Source organism: Sander lucioperca, chromosome 19, assembly GCF_008315115.2.
Source record: "Sander lucioperca isolate FBNREF2018 chromosome 19, SLUC_FBN_1.2, whole genome shotgun sequence".
NCBI lineage: Eukaryota > Metazoa > Chordata > Actinopteri > Perciformes > Percidae > Sander > Sander lucioperca.
The window spans coordinates 1,359,406-1,377,252 of NC_050191.1; the positions used below are offsets into that span (position 1 = coordinate 1,359,406).

Genomic DNA, 17,847 nt, shown 5'->3' on the forward strand with positions numbered 1-17,847 from the left:
ATGCTGAATCTGTCCTCATTTTACATCGACAGTGGTCAGTTTAAAGCAGCCATATTATGCTCATTTTCAGGTTCATATTGTATTTTAAGGTTGTACCAGAATAGGTTTACATGGTTTAATTTTCAAAAAACACCATATTTTTGTTGTACTGCAGTGCTCTCTCTCACTGCTGCAGATCCTCTTTTCACCTGGTCTCTGTTTTAGCTACAGAGTGAGACCTCTTTTCTTCTTCTTCTTCTGTACTATCTTTGATTGCACTCGCACATGTGCAGTAGCTCAGATGTAGATCATGTCAGCTAGCTAGCTCCATAGACAGTAAAAGAAAGGCTGTTTCTACAACTTCGGTCAGTTACAAGGCAGGATTAGCTGGGAGACTTCTAAATGAGGGCGCACATGTAAGTAGTTCTTTTGTAGATTATGGTGAACTTGTGTGTGTTGTAGCAGTGCTTTGCTATTGAGAACGAGGTAGCATGCTAGCATTAGCATTAGCGTTAGCATGCTAACGCTACGAGCTAATGGTTGCGGTTAGCCAGCTCGTTTCGGCTTGTGACGTCACAAGCCGTGCCGATTTTGAACAGCTCACCCAGAGACTGAGGGACAGGACACATTCAGAAACTGTATCTCACTCTAAACAGCATGGATGGATTTTTTTCAAAGTTTGTGTGTATGTGTGTGGAAGCACCAGAGACACAAAAGAACACCCCAAATCCCAGAAAAAGTGATTTTTTCATAATATGGGCACTTTAAAAGATTTTCGAGAGTTTCGAGAGGCAGCAAGTCGAGCTGGACCCTGCTGATTTGCATAAAGTAGCCTGAATCAACTTTATGCAAATGACCAGCAGCCAACTAGATGACCTGTCTCAGAGCAGAGTGTGCTGCTCTCCGGCATTGTACAGAGACACAGGATCTCTGCTCCACCTAGGATACTTTGTGTGTGAGGCAGAAGACAACAGACAATATTTGTTAATCCTATGGTGTATACTTGGGTGTTTGGAAATTTGAGTGTGGGTGTGTGCCGCCATCTGTAATTGTACAGTATATGTGCACTGAACAGATGTAGATGTGTGGGTGTGAGCCAGCAAGGAAAAAAGGGATAATCTCAGTTTATATTGGAAAAGTCTTTTTTTAATGCTGTTTATCTGCATGTTTGTTCTGAATTATAATATTGAATAATGACACTGCATGAAATGATGCAGGATTGTTGGGAATCTTTTCTATTTGAAGCTGTTGGCTGTCTTCATCTAAATTATTAAACTCTATGTCAGAGAGATTATCACATGTGCAAAAATCCATAAATACAATTGCAGCTGTGTTGGTTCAAGTTCTAGTGGGGTAACAAGGGAGGAGACTGCATCATGTGTATTAGGCTGGATTGGTCCCTTTTTTTTTTACAACTGAGATATGCTAATTTATTGCTGTTGCATAAAAATACAGCTTATTATCACAGTCCCCCCCGGTGGCCGCTGTTAAAGCTCACACCATGTCTCTGAGCACCTGCTGTCTAATACTCTGCACTTTGTTGCATTGTATTCCCTGATCACAGAACTAAATTATGATTGCAGAATTATTTACACCTGAGTGCAAAGACAAATGGATCTGGGTCACATGGCATCCCAGATAGAGGCGGTTCCAGTGTCCCTTAGGGCCGATAACCGAAAGGCTCCATTATGGAACAAACTGTACAAGACAAATACAAGATGTATGCCATTGACAATAGACTGTTTATCGTTTTGAATGAAATGTCAATATCGATTCTTTATATAGGCTATCCAGTGGAAACATGGTTATTGTAACCTCATTCCTTATTTCTGCCTGTGAATATGTGATTTACAACAACTTTATCTCATAGTTTTGGCCACCTTTGTACCTTGCAATAACAAGATTGTACTCAATAGGGTATTGTTTCTACTTCAGGCAGATCACTTGCATTAGCTGATTGACATCAAGTGCTTCAGTTATGCTTCACCATCAGTTGCTTAGCTACCAGGTGACTAATACAAAAATGCTCAAAATATTTTTCTAAATTAACTTAATGAAGAAACAAAACAAAATATAACCACTTTATATGGTGTATATATATATATATATCTCAGGGCTCGACATTAACGGTTGCCCGGTTGCTCTTGGCAACCAAATTGTGACAATTGGCAACCTAATCATCACCCCTGGTTGATGTGATTTGAGTGGTGAGTGGGTTTCCATCTATGTCTGCACTATCTTTCCCCCAAAAAGGACACAGTGAATAGGTTGGTCAACAGAACTTTAAACCATAACTAATAGAACTCCTACCTGATGTCATCACTGGTCTCATCTCTACTTGATGTCATTCACTCCTTGCCTGTGTTCTTCTCCACTAAGACATATTGTCAAACAAACATTATGTAATAGATTTTTCATTAGTTTTTCCATATTAATAATAAGAAATGAATCTGTTGGTATCAAGTGGCTCGCCCTACACTTCCACCTAATGTTAGACCTACCTGCTGCTTTCCCCTGTCTTTCCTGATCCACCATCCTTACACCTGAATGAAATGAACTCACTGTTAAATATAGCAGCCTAAATTCAGCCTAAAATAAATAAATACTTAAATCAGCCTAGTGATGGCATCAGATAAGACAACTATTATGCACTAAGGTTGTGCTGCTGTTGAAATTACATTCACATTTTGTATTTTAAAAAGTACAAATATGGAGAGCCACTTAGCACAGACCTTTAAAGAGAGAGAGATGTGACCCTGTAATTACAGCTTCCATGTCACCCAACAGATGTAACTATAGCCTGTATATGTCTGACAGCACAGCTAACATGAACAGCTAATAGTAAAACAAAATCTATTAATGATTCCATGGTAAACCAGAGTTATTGCATAAGTTATGTTTTCCAGCTTCTTGTCATTTATTGTTCATGCTACCTTATATTTACCATAATTTACCTTAATAAAATTGAGATATATCATGCATGGGATTGGTACCATAGGGTTTAACCAAAATCTAAATGTAGCTATCAGCAACATTGGTTTGCATTAAGCTAGCCGTAAACCCCACTTTAGCTGCTAGTGTTAGCAAACACTAACTAGTCTGAGAACAGTCTGTTAACATGGATATTTGCAAGCCTCCAAGTTTTGTAGCAAATCTGTGCATGATTCCATGGTAAACCAGAGTTATTGCATTAGTTATGTTTTCCAGATTCTTGTCATTTATTGTACATGCTACCTTATATTTACCAGTTTTCAGCTCAGCAACCTCGGTTTTGCATATTCTAAGCTAGCTGTAAACCCCCCTTTGGCTGCTACATTCCCAGTGTTAGCAAACGCTAGCTAGTCTGTTAACATGAATATTTGCAAGCCTCCAAGCACAGACGTCACACTTTAAATCCTACCTGTTGCCTTTCACCATCCACTTGTCGCATCCCTGGACATGTGCTCTCCTTTTCCCTCTCTTTTTCTATTTTTAGCCCCCAACAGCTTTTTTGCTTTATCTTTTTACATAGACGACAACTCACTACTCATACCTGCTTGCTCAGCGCTCATGGTGCCCACCCACCCCCCGCTCCCCGCTCCCCGCTCCCTCTTGTATGTCAACATTCTATGATGGAATCTTATGAGACAGGGCGCCTACTCTAGCCTGTTAGTCCTCTAAAATGTTATATAACATTGAAGAAATGCCGAAATGATTTAGAAATGCACAACAGCAGCTACATATAGAAAATACCCCAAAAAAATAATAACATTTTTTATTTTTATTATTATTTTTTACATTTTGGTGCCCCCCCATGGCTTTGGTGCCCCCCATGGTGCTGTGCCCCTATGCGCCGCATATAGCACATACCCACTTTTTGTGCCACTGCCTTGCCCCATAACAAAAACCCTTTCTCTATATCTTAATGTCTCTAAATGTAGCACTTGAAGTAGATCAGCATATTTGATAAGGCTGATGTACTTGCATGATTCTTGATCATTTTGTGGTTGTACCTTGGTTGAATGCACTTTTGTAAGTTACTTTGGATAAAAGCACCACCTAAATAAATGTAATGTAATGAATTAACCACATTTTCTAACATCTTGGAATGCGGTGACATATGTAAAACTTATGTAAGTAAAAGTTTCTGGTTTAACTCTCAGGTTCTACTCTGTTAAACTAAAGATTTTTTTCAAATGAGACAGAAAGACATTTAAATTGATCCCATTCAACAGATGGGAATTATTTTAAGTTTTCTGGTAGGGCATAGTTGGGCCTGTGGCTCTATCTCAGATCTTTTAACCTTTTTGCGCCTGATTCTATGGTCTTTGAATATCTGAATTTGATGATACAGTTATGAATATTACCTTCATCTCATAGCTCTTTATTTTGTTGTTTCTCAAACAGGTTCCTATGTATGACTCTACCATGGACCACATTATCTGCTGCCTGCTGGTCCTGGGAGCCACAGTGATGATCACCCATGCATGCCCCAAGTACTGTGTATGCCAGAATCTGTCCGAATCCCTGGGGACATTGTGTCCCTCCAAAGGCCTTCTTTTCGTGCCTCTGGACATTGACCGCAGCACGGTGGAGCTCCGTCTAGGAGGCAACTACATCCTCCGCATTACGCAGCAGGACTTTGCCAATATGACCGACCTGGTTGACCTGACACTCTCCAGGAACACAATCAGCTACATTCAGCCCTTCTCTTTTGGCGACTTGGAAACACTGCGCTCGCTTCATCTGGACAACAACCGCTTGATGGAGCTAGGTCCTGATGACTTGCGAGGCTTGGTCAATCTGCAGCACCTCATTATGAACAACAACCAACTGGGCCGCATTCATGACAAGGCCTTTGAGGACCTGGCACCTTCCTTGGAAGATCTGGATCTCTCCTACAACAACCTGGTGTCTCTGCCCTGGGACTCAGTTCGCCAGATGATTAACCTGCACCAGCTTAGTCTGGACCACAACCTGTTGGATTTCATTCCAGAGGGCACTTTCACTGACCTGGAAAGGCTGGCGAGATTGGACTTGACCTCAAATCGCTTGCAGAAGCTACCCCCAGACCCTATCTTTGCCCGTGCCCAGGACTCAATGATCCTGACTACACCCTATGCTCCCCAGCTGTCCCTAAGTCTAGGTGGGAATCCACTGCACTGCAACTGTGAGATGCTGTGGCTGCGGAGGCTTGAGAGAGACGACGACCTGGAGACTTGTGCCTCCCCCCCTGCCCTTAAGGGTCGTTACTTTTGGAATGTGAAGGAAGAGGAGTTTTTGTGTCAGCCACCTCTTATTACCCAGCACACCCACAGAATGCTGGTCTTGGAGGGCCAGACAGCCAGCCTAAGGTGCGAAGCAACTGGAGACCCTTCTCCTACCATCCACTGGATCTCCCCTGATGATCGGCTGCTTGGCAACACCTCCCGAACTGCAGTGTACAGCAACGGAACCCTAAGCATCACCATCACTACTTCCAAGGACTATGGCACCTTCACCTGCATTGCCGCTAACGTGGCTGGGGAGTCCACCGCCTCCGTGGAGGTGTCTATCATTCAGCTCCCACACCTAAGCAATGGCACTGGGCAGCCAGCACCACCAAAGTCACGCCTCTCTGATATCACAGGGACCACCAGGATCAGCAAAGGGACTCCCAAGAGCCAACCAGAGAGGACTGTGTCCGCCACTGAGGTGACAGCTGTTTCAGCACTGGTCAAGTGGACAGTGAGCAAATCAGCTCCCAAAGTGAAGATGTACCAACTTCAGTACAACTGCTCTGATGATGAAGTTCTGATTTACAGGTAAACACTTATATATTCTTATAGGAATCTTGAAGTGTATCACAGCTTTTGTCAAGTGTCCTAGTAAGCCACAGTCACAGTGGCCCTTTTCTGACCTTGTTTTAATATCATTCCTGAGTGTTCAGATCACAAGTGGACAGCTTTTGGTATGTTAGTTCACATCTGGCATCAGAATGTGTCTCCACATGCGTCTCAAGTAAGGTTATTATAGTTTTGTATATTTCATTAGTTTTTACTTTTTGTTTTCAAATTCAGTTTAGTTTTAATTAGTTTTTAAAGTGGGTTTGCAAGTTTAGTTTAATTTTTTTGTTTTGTTGAAAAAGTCTTTTTTGTAATATGGGTTATTTGTCAGGGACAAGATTCAAAAAGGTCAGAAAAAGTATTTCGTAATAATAACTCAACAAAAACATCATACAATTTTAGAAATATGTATTCACAATGTATTCAACAATAACACCAGCACATAAAATGTACATATGATGAGCACAAATATGTAAACAGTCTACACAATGCAGTAAGTGCAAAATGTGTAAGTGACGTGTACCAGAAAAAAACCTAAATAGCCAATAGACTAAAGAAGACATACATGAACAGGTGTTTTGAACTTTGGTTTGAGTAAAGTGGCGAACTTTTTGAAGTCAATCGACTCACACACCTGCGTACTAACCAGCAGCTATCGGGTCACCGGTGAAAGCACGCCTGTAGTGTTCTCTGTCCTGCTGTTTTCTCTGTCATGCTGCACCCATTCATCCATGCCCTGTACCGGGGTTAGCTTCTGTTTCGGGGAAAGGGGGCTTTGCGTTCTCCTTTACATTGTTAAGGTAAGCTAGGTTAGCCTCCTTGTGGGCGCTTCTCAAATGTACTTTCAAATTTGTGGGATTTTTCCCTTTAATACATTGTCCACATATTTTACCACCTTCCACTGCAAGGCACCTGCTTTTATCTGACATAGTCATAATCAAATAGGACTGCAGCTTTCTTCCGACTTTCGGTACCACCATGATGCCAGGCGAGGGCCATGGACTATGTTGTGTTCAATTTGACATGGAATGTCGGAATTTCTGGTTTCCCAGTCGGAACCTATATATGTCTATGGCATAGACTGTATAAAACAGGTCTGTGGTCGGGAAATTTCAACTCTGAAAGATATAACGTTATTTGTTCTATGAAAGACATTGACAAAGACGAAAACTAAGGACATTTACTCGATAATTTTATTTTATTTTAGTTATTTTTGCAAACAGACATTACAGTTTTAAGCGTTTTTTTGTAATGCCTCGTTTTTATTTTTATTTCAGTAAACAACAATGTTTTTTCCGACTTAGTTTTCATTATTTCGTACGTTTTCATTAATGATTATAACCTTGGTCTCAAGTGACCACTTGTGATCGGAAATTAAAAAACACTCCCTACAGTCTTTGTGCACCGAAGGACGTAACTTTTCTCTGTGCAATGGTGGTGTAACGTACATTTTATGACCTGCGGTTACCAGGACCTGTGCAGGAGAGAAAGACATTTTTAAAGAAATGAAAGCAAAACTAATCACACTTTCTGTCTGACAATAACATTTATTTTTTCAAGATTATTTTTGGGTTTTATTTTTACTTAATCAGATAGTGACAGTGACTGGAAAGGGGGGAGAGAGAGAGGGGATGACATGCAGCAAAGGGCTGCAGGTTGGACCCGAACCCGGGCATCTGCAATGGACTCGGCCTACATGGGGTGCACACTCTACTGGGTGAGCTATAGGTTGCCCCCTGACAATAAAAGCTGTGTCCCGACACGGGCGTCCTGTGTGTGCACTATACGCTCTAATAATATCAGGATTCTTATCTATGTGACTAATTTGACTAACATTTCCAAATCTTCTTATATTATTGGTGTGAATGTGCGCATTCAGATGACAAGTTGTGTGTTAACTGTTGAACTGAAAGACGCGCTGAGCACGGGAGAGATGGTCGGACAAGTATTAATGCTGAGGGGACTTATTGTCATTATTTGTTAGACAAAATGTGATAATGTAATCATTTGCACTGTAATTGTTAAATAAAGTACTAGTAAATACGGCATACATACCCATGCAAAGCTGACCATCTGGCAACGGACATAGGACATAGGACAAGTTAGCAGAAAGTTAGCCAGTAATGACAACAATCAGTAGGCGATTTGAGGGGGAATGACAAGGGACACCATCCCTCTTGTTTGAAAAATAACCAAAATACGTCCCCCTTGTTCACTTGCCATCCCTCTCCATCTCCCCATGTCCAAATGAAGCATTTACTTTATTTTTTAGCCCAATAGATGGCACTCTCTGTTCAACAAAGGGTTGAAAGAAAACTGAATCGCCATTCCTTGAAGATTTTTTTCTTTAAACCAAGAGCGCCATCTAGTTGGGTTTACAGATAAAACTAATGGTTCATACAGCTTCATTTGGACATCACTACTGCCCAGTATCAAAGTTAGGTTTGGCTGGTGAACATAGTGGAACATTTGTTCTCTTTTATTTTGGTTGATAGAGAACAAATCAGACCTAAACAGAGAGTGATTATTGGACAATTCATAAAGTGGCCAGAAACACAACTCCAAGTGAAAGCTAATTTTGTGTCTGCTGGATTTGTGAAAATGTGAAATAATTTAGTTTGCTAAAAAATTTGTCATAACAACTTGATAGATGATAATACTGTACATCACAAAATGTGTTTTCTGCTTGGTCTGCTGACCCCCAAAGTGGCCATAAAATTCACTTTATTCAGTTTTGAGGCTGATCATTTGTTCAGTTTTATCCTAAATTGGAAGACATTTTTTACAGCAGAAACACTTCTAGAAGCTGTCTGAAACAACTTTCTGTCTCATTCGAAAAATTGCAGCATCTTATGCAATTTTGAAATTACAGTTGTCATTATTGCAGTGTCAATAGTTTTTCGATATTTGTTCAGCACTTAGTACATTGTCATTACTGAACGATGAGTAGGGAATGGCATGGATGGGAAAAGTCATGACATCTGAATGGGAGGCTCAGCACAAAACTAAATATACAAAATGTTGCGTTTTGGAGAAGCATAACAAAGATGGATGCATTTTGCTTAAATGTCTATTTACAGGGTGCAGTGTTTACAGAATCAGAAAGACTTTCCAATGAATTCTGTCAATTACGGACCTTTCTATAATGTTTTACACTGGCACATCCAAGGGAACCATCCATATACACTATTGTCCATCACATTGTTTAACAGCAGTAAAAACAACTCTTCCCTTCTTCATCACCTTTTCATCATCAGATGTCTACCTCACTAAGCACAGTGCTGTGCTGTACTTGGCTCGATAATGCTCAGCAGTCCAGAACCAGGGCAATTTCTAAGCTCAGGAGGCAAGAGCTTCTGTCAATACATTTGATGGAGATAAAACTGTTTTAGATGAGGCTTCTATTCCACCGGCACGGCTTCTAAAACGAATGTGAAACCATCCATTAAAAAATCCAATTACTTAATGCCATTTAAATCTCTTCTCAAAACGGTGGAAAGCAAGATATTTAGAGCTGTAGACTCCGGGCTGTGGCCACCCCTTGTTACAATATTTTAATTCATTATGAAGCATATTTTCTTTCTTGTTTCACCTAGATAACAATGTAGGAATAATTTGGTTCAGTCCTTTATGTAATTGGTACAACTCTAGCAAATAGTAATATAACGTAATTAATTATATTCAGCAATCATATGTTTTACTGCATAAAACATTTTCATTTGAAAATCAACATTTCGAATATCAATATGTAAAAGGATTACATGATATAATAGACACTATTCATGTCATGTAAATATTTAAATAGCATATGTACCAAGCTACACAGGACTTATAGAAATTATAGCTGTTGTAAAATCAAATCCCAAGGACTTTTTTATTTATTAATTTATAAGGGCAACACACAATCAATATTTCTGTAAATGTGCCAGTATTAGCCAGCTGGTTCATTTTCAACTGCAATCCTTTAGCGAGATGTTTTGAAACCAATGAGGTGATGGCTATAAAGATGCCATAAAAACAGCAACAAAATATGCATTCTCAAGAAAGAAAATCCATGCAGAGCAACAGGAAACAGCACAACATTAGAACAATATCCACTATTCGGTACATGTCAAGCCAAGCACTAGAACCGTTTTTTGACACATGCAGAGCAGCAATAATTGACAATCATAATGTTGATCTTGATGTTAAAAGGGTTAGGCAGCTACAATTTAGTAGAATGCTATCATACAGCTAACACATAAGCCATGCAGCACAGAGCTGTAAGATACAACAGGCTGTTCTCATTCACTGTTCGTACTTACACCTACAAAAAGTAATGCACTCCTCAAATTCGTATATATCCCACGTAATCGTAAGCCAGGAGATGCAAGGCTGCCTCAAGGAGGAAGTCAGGCGACATAGTATAAAGAGTGACAAAGTCCATGTAGGGAGAAGGTTGGCGTGGATGGATGGGTCAAAGAAACTGGACTTTCACCCAGGAGACCACTCTTTTTTTCGTCCCGTGTGAAACCAAAAGTCAACAATGACTTATTACCTTTGTAAAATAACTTAACCACACCACATACCTAAGTTACATACAACCCGGTCTCACAGCAGTTCGTGAAATGGTCACGTTATTTTGATCTATTGATTCGTGTACGGGGAAACGATTTTCTACTTTATTTCGTGGTGGTCACCACGAAATTGGAACGTTACCATTTCACGAACTGCCATGCGACTGGGCTGCAGCCTGCTCTGGGGGAGATGGTGACAACATGATGGGGGACACAACAACAGGGAAATTAAACGCTGCACGCCGGTGACAGCTGCCATGACACTGGCCTGCTCTGGGGGATGCAAAAACGGGGACGCCACACGCGGTAGACGGTGACACACGGCCGCCAGGACACGATCCACGGTCTCTGGGGGACGCAACAACGGGGAAATTAAACGCTGCACGCCGGCAACAACAACGCCGACAACAACGCTGACAACAACGGGGGACGTGCTACAACAAGGGGACGGTTGTGGTTAGGAAAAGAAAGACGGGGAAAGGTTGTGGTTAGAAGAACAAGAATGCAGAAAGGAACTACCACACGCGGGACGCAATCCCCGGTCTCCGGGGTGAAAGTCCTGTGTTGTTTGACCCATCCACCACCCCAAACAACCTCCTTACGCGGATTTTCGGCTTTTCAATACTACTCGCTACCATAATCGTGCTGTTATCACGTAATATGCTTCCCATTCAAATACATTAGTTTAAAATTCGTGCTTACCAACACGATAAAAACCAGAAAAACGTGTCCCTGTACACGAATCAATAGATTAAATAATGTCTCCATTTCACGAACTGCCATGAGACTGGGCTGTTACATAACAAACATTCTTATTTTAACCTCAACCATGATCTTTTTTTGTTTTCTTGTCTAAACAGGTTCTGCACTGCAGGGGTTTGCGTAGGCACACTGATCCGCTCGTGTTGTCTGACATTCGTAGGATAACCAACGAAAAATTTTGCGTAACTTTTTGTAAGATATCATGCGAACCATTGTATGCAGATACGTTTGACACAACTAGAGAAGATCCTACCACATTGGTAAATAAAGTACTAGTAAATACAGCATACAAACCATGCGAAGCTGACCATCTGGCAACGGACAAAGGACATGGGACAAGTTAGCAGAGAGTTACCAGTATTGACAAAATCAGTAGGCAATTTGAGAGGGAATGACAAGGGACACCATCCCCCTTGTTTGAAAAATAACCAAAGTACGTCCACCTTGTTTACCTGCCATCCCTCTCCATCCCCCCTGTTGTGAAACAAGCCGATCATGATTGGTTTGTGGTTCATACCCTATTATCTACTGGCTTGACCTTTGTGAGTTGATTCTGCTCAGAGAACAATGTTACAGGAAGCAGAGTTCAGTTGTCAATGTTCTTAAGGTTAAAGAGGCACACAAGCAAATGCACATTTCTATTCATATTAATGACGTAAGAGTTGATAGATAAGAAGGAGGCAAAGGAAAGGAATATTGGCTCAAGGTTGGTTCACGCAGCTAAATCTTCAGGAAGGAAAACAGTATAACAATTTCTGATACAAATTTCTGATACCAATTAAAATAGATGAGAGAGGCTTTGTTCAAAGTTTTCACAGAGAGGAATGTAACAGATTCACAACGTCCCCCGAGGTCTAATAAGCAGACTGTATTACGGACACATACACCGTTCTATCCAGACCCGGACCTATAACAAAAAAAAACTGCTCCGCCCGTCGTCATCTATTTCATACACAAGCTTAGTTGTAGCTGCACAAGATCAGTAGAAAAGTGAAATAGCAATTATTTTTATTTAGATTATTTTTTGAGGCATTTTTGGCCTTTATTTTCATAGGACAGTGAAAACATAAAATGGGAGAGAGAGGGGAATGACATGCAGCAAAGGGTCGCAGGTCAGAGTTGAAACCTCGGCCGCTGCGTCAAAGAGTAAACCTCTACATGTGGGCGCGTGCTCTACCAGGTGAGCTACCCAGGCGCCCAGTGAATGTGTATGGATGATGTAGCTCATTGGGAGCCATAGAAGTGAAAGCAGAGACCTCAAACTGAGCCTTGCTGAGCCCCACTGATGATGTCTTCCTGAATGCCAACCTAGGCTGAACAATTAGGATGCTAGCAAAAGCTGCACCAAATCTAGAGGCATTTAAATAGAGCTTTAATGCTGCAATGAGAATGTGGTTGTCTACCTTAATAAGGGAAGTTTCTGTGCTGTACTGTCTGTGCTGTACGTAGTTTTGAGAGCAGCCTAAAATGCTTCACAGATTGATTCATAAAAAGCGAAATTGAATTATGAAAAGTTGAGTGGAGATAACTGTCAGTCAAAGTTTAAATAAGAATGGAAGTTTGGAGGTACCTGCTGGGATTCAAGGGATCCAGACAACTTAATCATTTCAGCTGTGTTTCACTGTTGTGCACAAGAGGCAAGAGTTGTCAGTTGTTTCCCCTTCAAACACTAGAGCTGAAGGACAATGTTATCACTGCTCCAGTTTCCATGATTGGCACATTGTTACTTGAACTCAAGGTTTTACGTGATCCTTTATGTAGGAACTGTGAATGTGAAAGCCTGAAGGCCCAGACAACTTATTCAAAACAGACTTTTAAAAGTGTGCCATTGCCAGGCTAAAAAGAAGGGGGTTTTTTAAATTCCTGAAAAGTCTACTATTTTGACATGTTCCAAAGTTTGCGACTGCGGTATAATCAGAAGTGGGTAGAGTTTGCCAAAAATGTACTCAAGTAAAAGTACTGTTACTTTATAACAAGTAAAAGTAGTCATCAGAATAACAACTTGGGTAAGAGTATAAAAACTAAGTGATAAGTGACAAACGTTATGAGTAAGTATGTATAAGTTAGTTTAATTATATAGGTATATGATATTGTTTTAACCACTTGGCTAAAGATAAAGAATTGGACAAACACCTGGTAAATTTGCAATGAAAGGTCGAGTTTTCATCCTCTGATTGAGTTATTAGTTAGATATATACCAGGACAATATTCTCAATTGTATCTTTTAAGTTTGATCACATAATTCCTAAATATTACATCAATATTATATTATGAATTTTAGTAATTTTCATATTTTGTTTACCCATCTGTCCACTGTCTTCTGCCTTTAGACTCCTTTGCTTTCGTCCTTACTATGATGGTAGCTAGAGGACTCACTTAAACATTTGTCTCAAATAGCCAAACCTATCTCCACAGCTCTGTGCACCCATTATTGTTCTGCTATAGGGAAAATGCTCTGGCTGGTTTGTATTTCTTTGAACCTATCACTATTGTCTTGGGTGGCGCTAAACCCCGGATGCAGAAACAGTGCCCTTGCAAAATAGATTGCGGAAGGGGAGACAGGCTTATACCCACAGTCTACATCCGGTGAGTCACACTACTTACTCAAGAAAATTATTATCAACATGTTACAGTAGCCTTATACTTTAAAGTTTTCCGGAACCAATTTAGTACAACAAACAAATCAAGTCCTACAGTCTACAGTATGAGGGTAGTTCAGTTATCAGGGCGCTACGAATATCAGGCAAGAGTTACTTGGCATTTTTAAAGAAAGTGCCAGAATTGGGAGATAATGATCTGACCTAAAGATGAATAGTATTTAATAGATGAATTGTCTGTTGACTACAGGTGTGTGATCATCTATTTTGTCCTGTATATAATTGTAATCCAGCAGGATTTCTTCTCTTCATCACGCTATATGAATGACTATGCCCAATTCAATGCTAAAAAACCATTGCACAGATGCAAACCATCATCTGATTTGGATCTTGTTGTAGCTTCATCCATTATTCTACAGAGTTCTGAAGGGGTGTGGCTACCTCAACAAAAAGCCACAGTAGCTCACTAGTCATCTGTTACACCCAAGTGGCAACTTCTGGGCCTAGAAAGTATTGATGTCCAAATGAGGCTTCACGAACCATTAGTTGTATTTGTTGAACCAACTAGATGGTGCTCTTGTTTAAAAGAAAAAGGGTCAAGGACTGGTAATACAGTGTGCTTTCAACCCTTTGTTAAACAGAGAGCACCATCTATTTGGCTCAGAAAATAAAGAAAATGCTTCACAAAGCTTCATTTGGACATCACTACTAAAAAGCCAAGAAGCCAATGCGGAAGTGCCTTAAACCTGCGTTCTATCTAATTTCCAGCAGGGGGCGACTCCAGTGGCTCCAAAAAACAAGTCAAATTGCATAGAAGTCTATGAGTAAATTGCCCTATTTCTCACTTGATTTATGTCATGTCATAGAACCATTACTAGCTAGTGTTAAGTAGTAACTTAAGGGAAAGTCTGCCAATTTTCAACCAGCTTTGTCTGTGTACTGCCGTACATGCAGTGTCAATAGCCTGAGGTCCCCATTTACCCGCTGACAAAACTTTCATTCCATTATTTTTACAGTCTATGGTTACACCACTACAGATGTGTACAAGTATTGATTTTTCTCCCAAAATGTACAAGAGTAAGAGTAAAAAGTATGCTGAATTCAAACTACTCTTACCGTGGATTTCCACAGGATGCAGAACGTCTGCGAACCGGCTCCGCTGCGGAACGGCTGCGTGCTCCGCAGTCCGTCAATACCCACCAGGTCCGGATTTGTTGCATAACGGCTGCGGCCAGCCAACCACGAGATCTCGCGAATTGACGTATGTTCGCGCGATATAACAGGATGTAGTTTCTATAAAACAGAACCACAAAACCAACAACAGTTTGTTTCCATCCAGAGGAGTAGAGGGGAAACAACTCTGTGCTGTGTTTTCAAGGTGTAGTGCAGGGAAAATTACCTGCCGTGAGCACGGTGTATTTTATTTTGAAAAGTAACCGGATGTTTTATTTTGTTTCTGTGCTCGACTTCCTGTCCCGCATAATCTGAATTGTGCTAAATTGATGCGGAGCTCTCCGTCGTCCGTCAAAAATAGAAGCTGTGCGTATCTGCTCCGGAGGGCTGCGGACTGACGGAACTGGGACGGAGTAGGGATGCAGACGTTCTGCAGTCAGTGGAAATACACACATTGACTTTAATGGAAACCTAATGACTCCGTCGATGTTCCGGAGACGTTCCGCAGACGTTCCGCATCCAGTGGAAATTGCCGGTTAGAAGTACAATTCAAAAAGGTTACATCCAAAGTGTCTCATTACTTTCCACATCTGAAGTTAAGGGGCACACATAATTCCTGCTCATGAATAGGTGATTCTCATTGTCCGTGCCCATCATGCTTAGCTGAGAGGCCATCAACAGGGTGATGGTTCTTTATGTGGCTGTCATAATGGAAGCTACAGGTCAGCTGCAGCCTTTCAGTGATATTTCAGTAAAATTGCAGTATGCCGAGCAATACTTAACCACATAATGGCTACAGTGTCACATGTCATGGGATTTAATGCCTTTGCTCCTCTGTTACAGTACGTCAGGACTGAAAGCAAGCTCTCGAGGCCACAATTACTGGCTATTAGCTGAGCTGAAAAGCCTGTTGAACTCATGGCTTCTATACTGGAAAACATACTATAGTGTATTGATCACAGCTCAGACAACAACCGGACCATACCAGCTCATTTTAAAATGCCAGGCTTCTTTCAGGAGCTTGACATTTCCAGCAGGAGCAAGGACAAATCATGTGTGCTGTTGAGCAAGCAGCAAGAAATGTACAAGAAAGTCTAACAAACAGGAATTTCTTATGTCTTAATAGTGTCAGTGGTAGAGAAAAGCTTGTGTGGATTTAAGCTAGCAGCAAACTTTTACTGGATGGATTCTGACATTAAAAAAAAAGCAATTATGATTATCCAACACGGTCTCACGGCAGTTCGTGTAATTGTCACGTTATTTTTAATCTATTGATTCGTGTACAACAACACGTTTATTTCGTGGTGGCCAGCACAAAATGGGGACCATCTATTCAGAGGTTGGGTTTAGGAAAAGATTAACAGGAAAAGCAAATGTCACACCCCGGGACAAGATCCGCGGTCCCTGGGGGACACGCAACAACGGGGAAAGGACGCCTCACATGCCAGGACACAGCTGCGGGGGACGTGCGACAATAACGGGACGGTTGTGATTAGGAAAACAACAGGGAAACAAAACGCCACACGTGGGACGCGATCCCCGGTCTCCCGGGTGAAAGCCCTGTATTGTTTGACCCATCCACCACCCTGACCAACTATGCGGATTTTTGGCTTTTCATACTACTCCCTACCGTATTCGTGCTGTGATCACGAAATATGCTTACCATTGAAATACATTACTTTAGATTTTCATGCTGGCCACCACGAAAAAAACAAGAAAAACGTCCCCGTGAACACGAATCAATAGATTAAATAACGTGACCATTTCATGAACTGCCGTGAGACTGGGTTGGATTATAAACTATCTTCCCTCATCAGAATTCTTCAACGTAAAGTGATCAAATTTTCTAATACTAGCACCTTTGCTACAATGGCATTCCTAGAATTTATTTAAAGATTAACTGTTGGGTCAAGGACACAAAAGTTCAGAACTCATATATTATATGTCAAAGATATTGAGCAGTTGACAAAACAATCTATACTCAATGTCTTCTTACTCGCTTTTCATGGAGATGTTGTTTCCATTACTGTGAAAACACTGACTGTATGTACAGTCCATGTAGGCTTAAAAGTTGAGACTAAAAGTTACTTCCTGACCTTGGAAAGTCCATGACAACTGAGCAAACTCTATCTGCTGATGAAGACTATGTGATGTGGTTGAAAGCTCCAGAACAAGAGATGAAATTGTCATTATAGAGGGTAATTTATCTACTGCATTAAACAACCTTTGTAATCATTATACATGACAAATATAAAAAAAATGCAAATTAAATTTCAGGTGACTTTGTTATTACAGAGTAAACGCACAATAGAAACAATCAGTTATCCCTTGTGTTGTCCTCCGTGTCACCCGGGACCCGTCCAGTTTATTTGACGTTTTGTATCGGCCTGGCGTTGAGCTTTTTTTTCAACCTGGACCCTATTTTCCTATATTTTTGTCTAAGAGACTGATGGGAACAACAATCGTTGACATTGATCCAGTATTAAGTAAAATTGCTGCAGTCGGCAGCGGTGAAACAAGCTACAATGTAAGTTAATAGGGCAATTGTCCAGCTTCGCCAACTGCTGAAGAGAGTCTGGGAGAGAGTCAGGATGGGCCTTGTTAATAAGGCTAGTGGCGGAGGGGAAAAAACTGTTTATGTGGCGTGAGGTTTTGGTCCTGATGGACCTCAGCCTCCTGCCAGAGGGGAGTGTCTCAAAGAGCTTGTGTCCGGGGTGGGAGGGGTCAGCCACAATCTTTCCAGCACGCTTCAGAGTCCTGGTGGCGTATAGGTCCTGGAGCGGCGGCAGATTGCAGCCAATCACCTTCTCAGCTGACCGAATGACACGCTGCAGCCTGCCCTTGTCCTTGGCAGTGGCAGCAGCGTACCAGATGGTGATGGAGGATGTGAGGATGGACTCAATGATGGCTGTGTAGAAGTGCACCATCATTGTCTTTGGCAGGTTGAATTTCTTCAGCTGCCGCAGGAAGTACATC

General features: G+C 41.2%; 1 protein-coding gene across 2 annotated transcripts in view; it reads left to right on the forward strand.

Moving 5' to 3' along the window:
* The window catches only part of lrfn2b (leucine rich repeat and fibronectin type III domain containing 2b), a 205,748-nt gene that overhangs the window by 176,535 nt on the left and 11,366 nt on the right, over positions 1-17,847 (forward strand). For both annotated transcript variants that reach the window (XM_031304575.2, XM_031304576.2), the window contains one exon: positions 4,366-5,762. In XM_031304575.2, coding sequence (XP_031160435.1) covers positions 4,372-5,762 — 1,391 coding nt within the window. In that variant the 5' untranslated portion in view covers positions 4,366-4,371. The remainder of the gene's footprint in view (positions 1-4,365; positions 5,763-17,847) is intronic.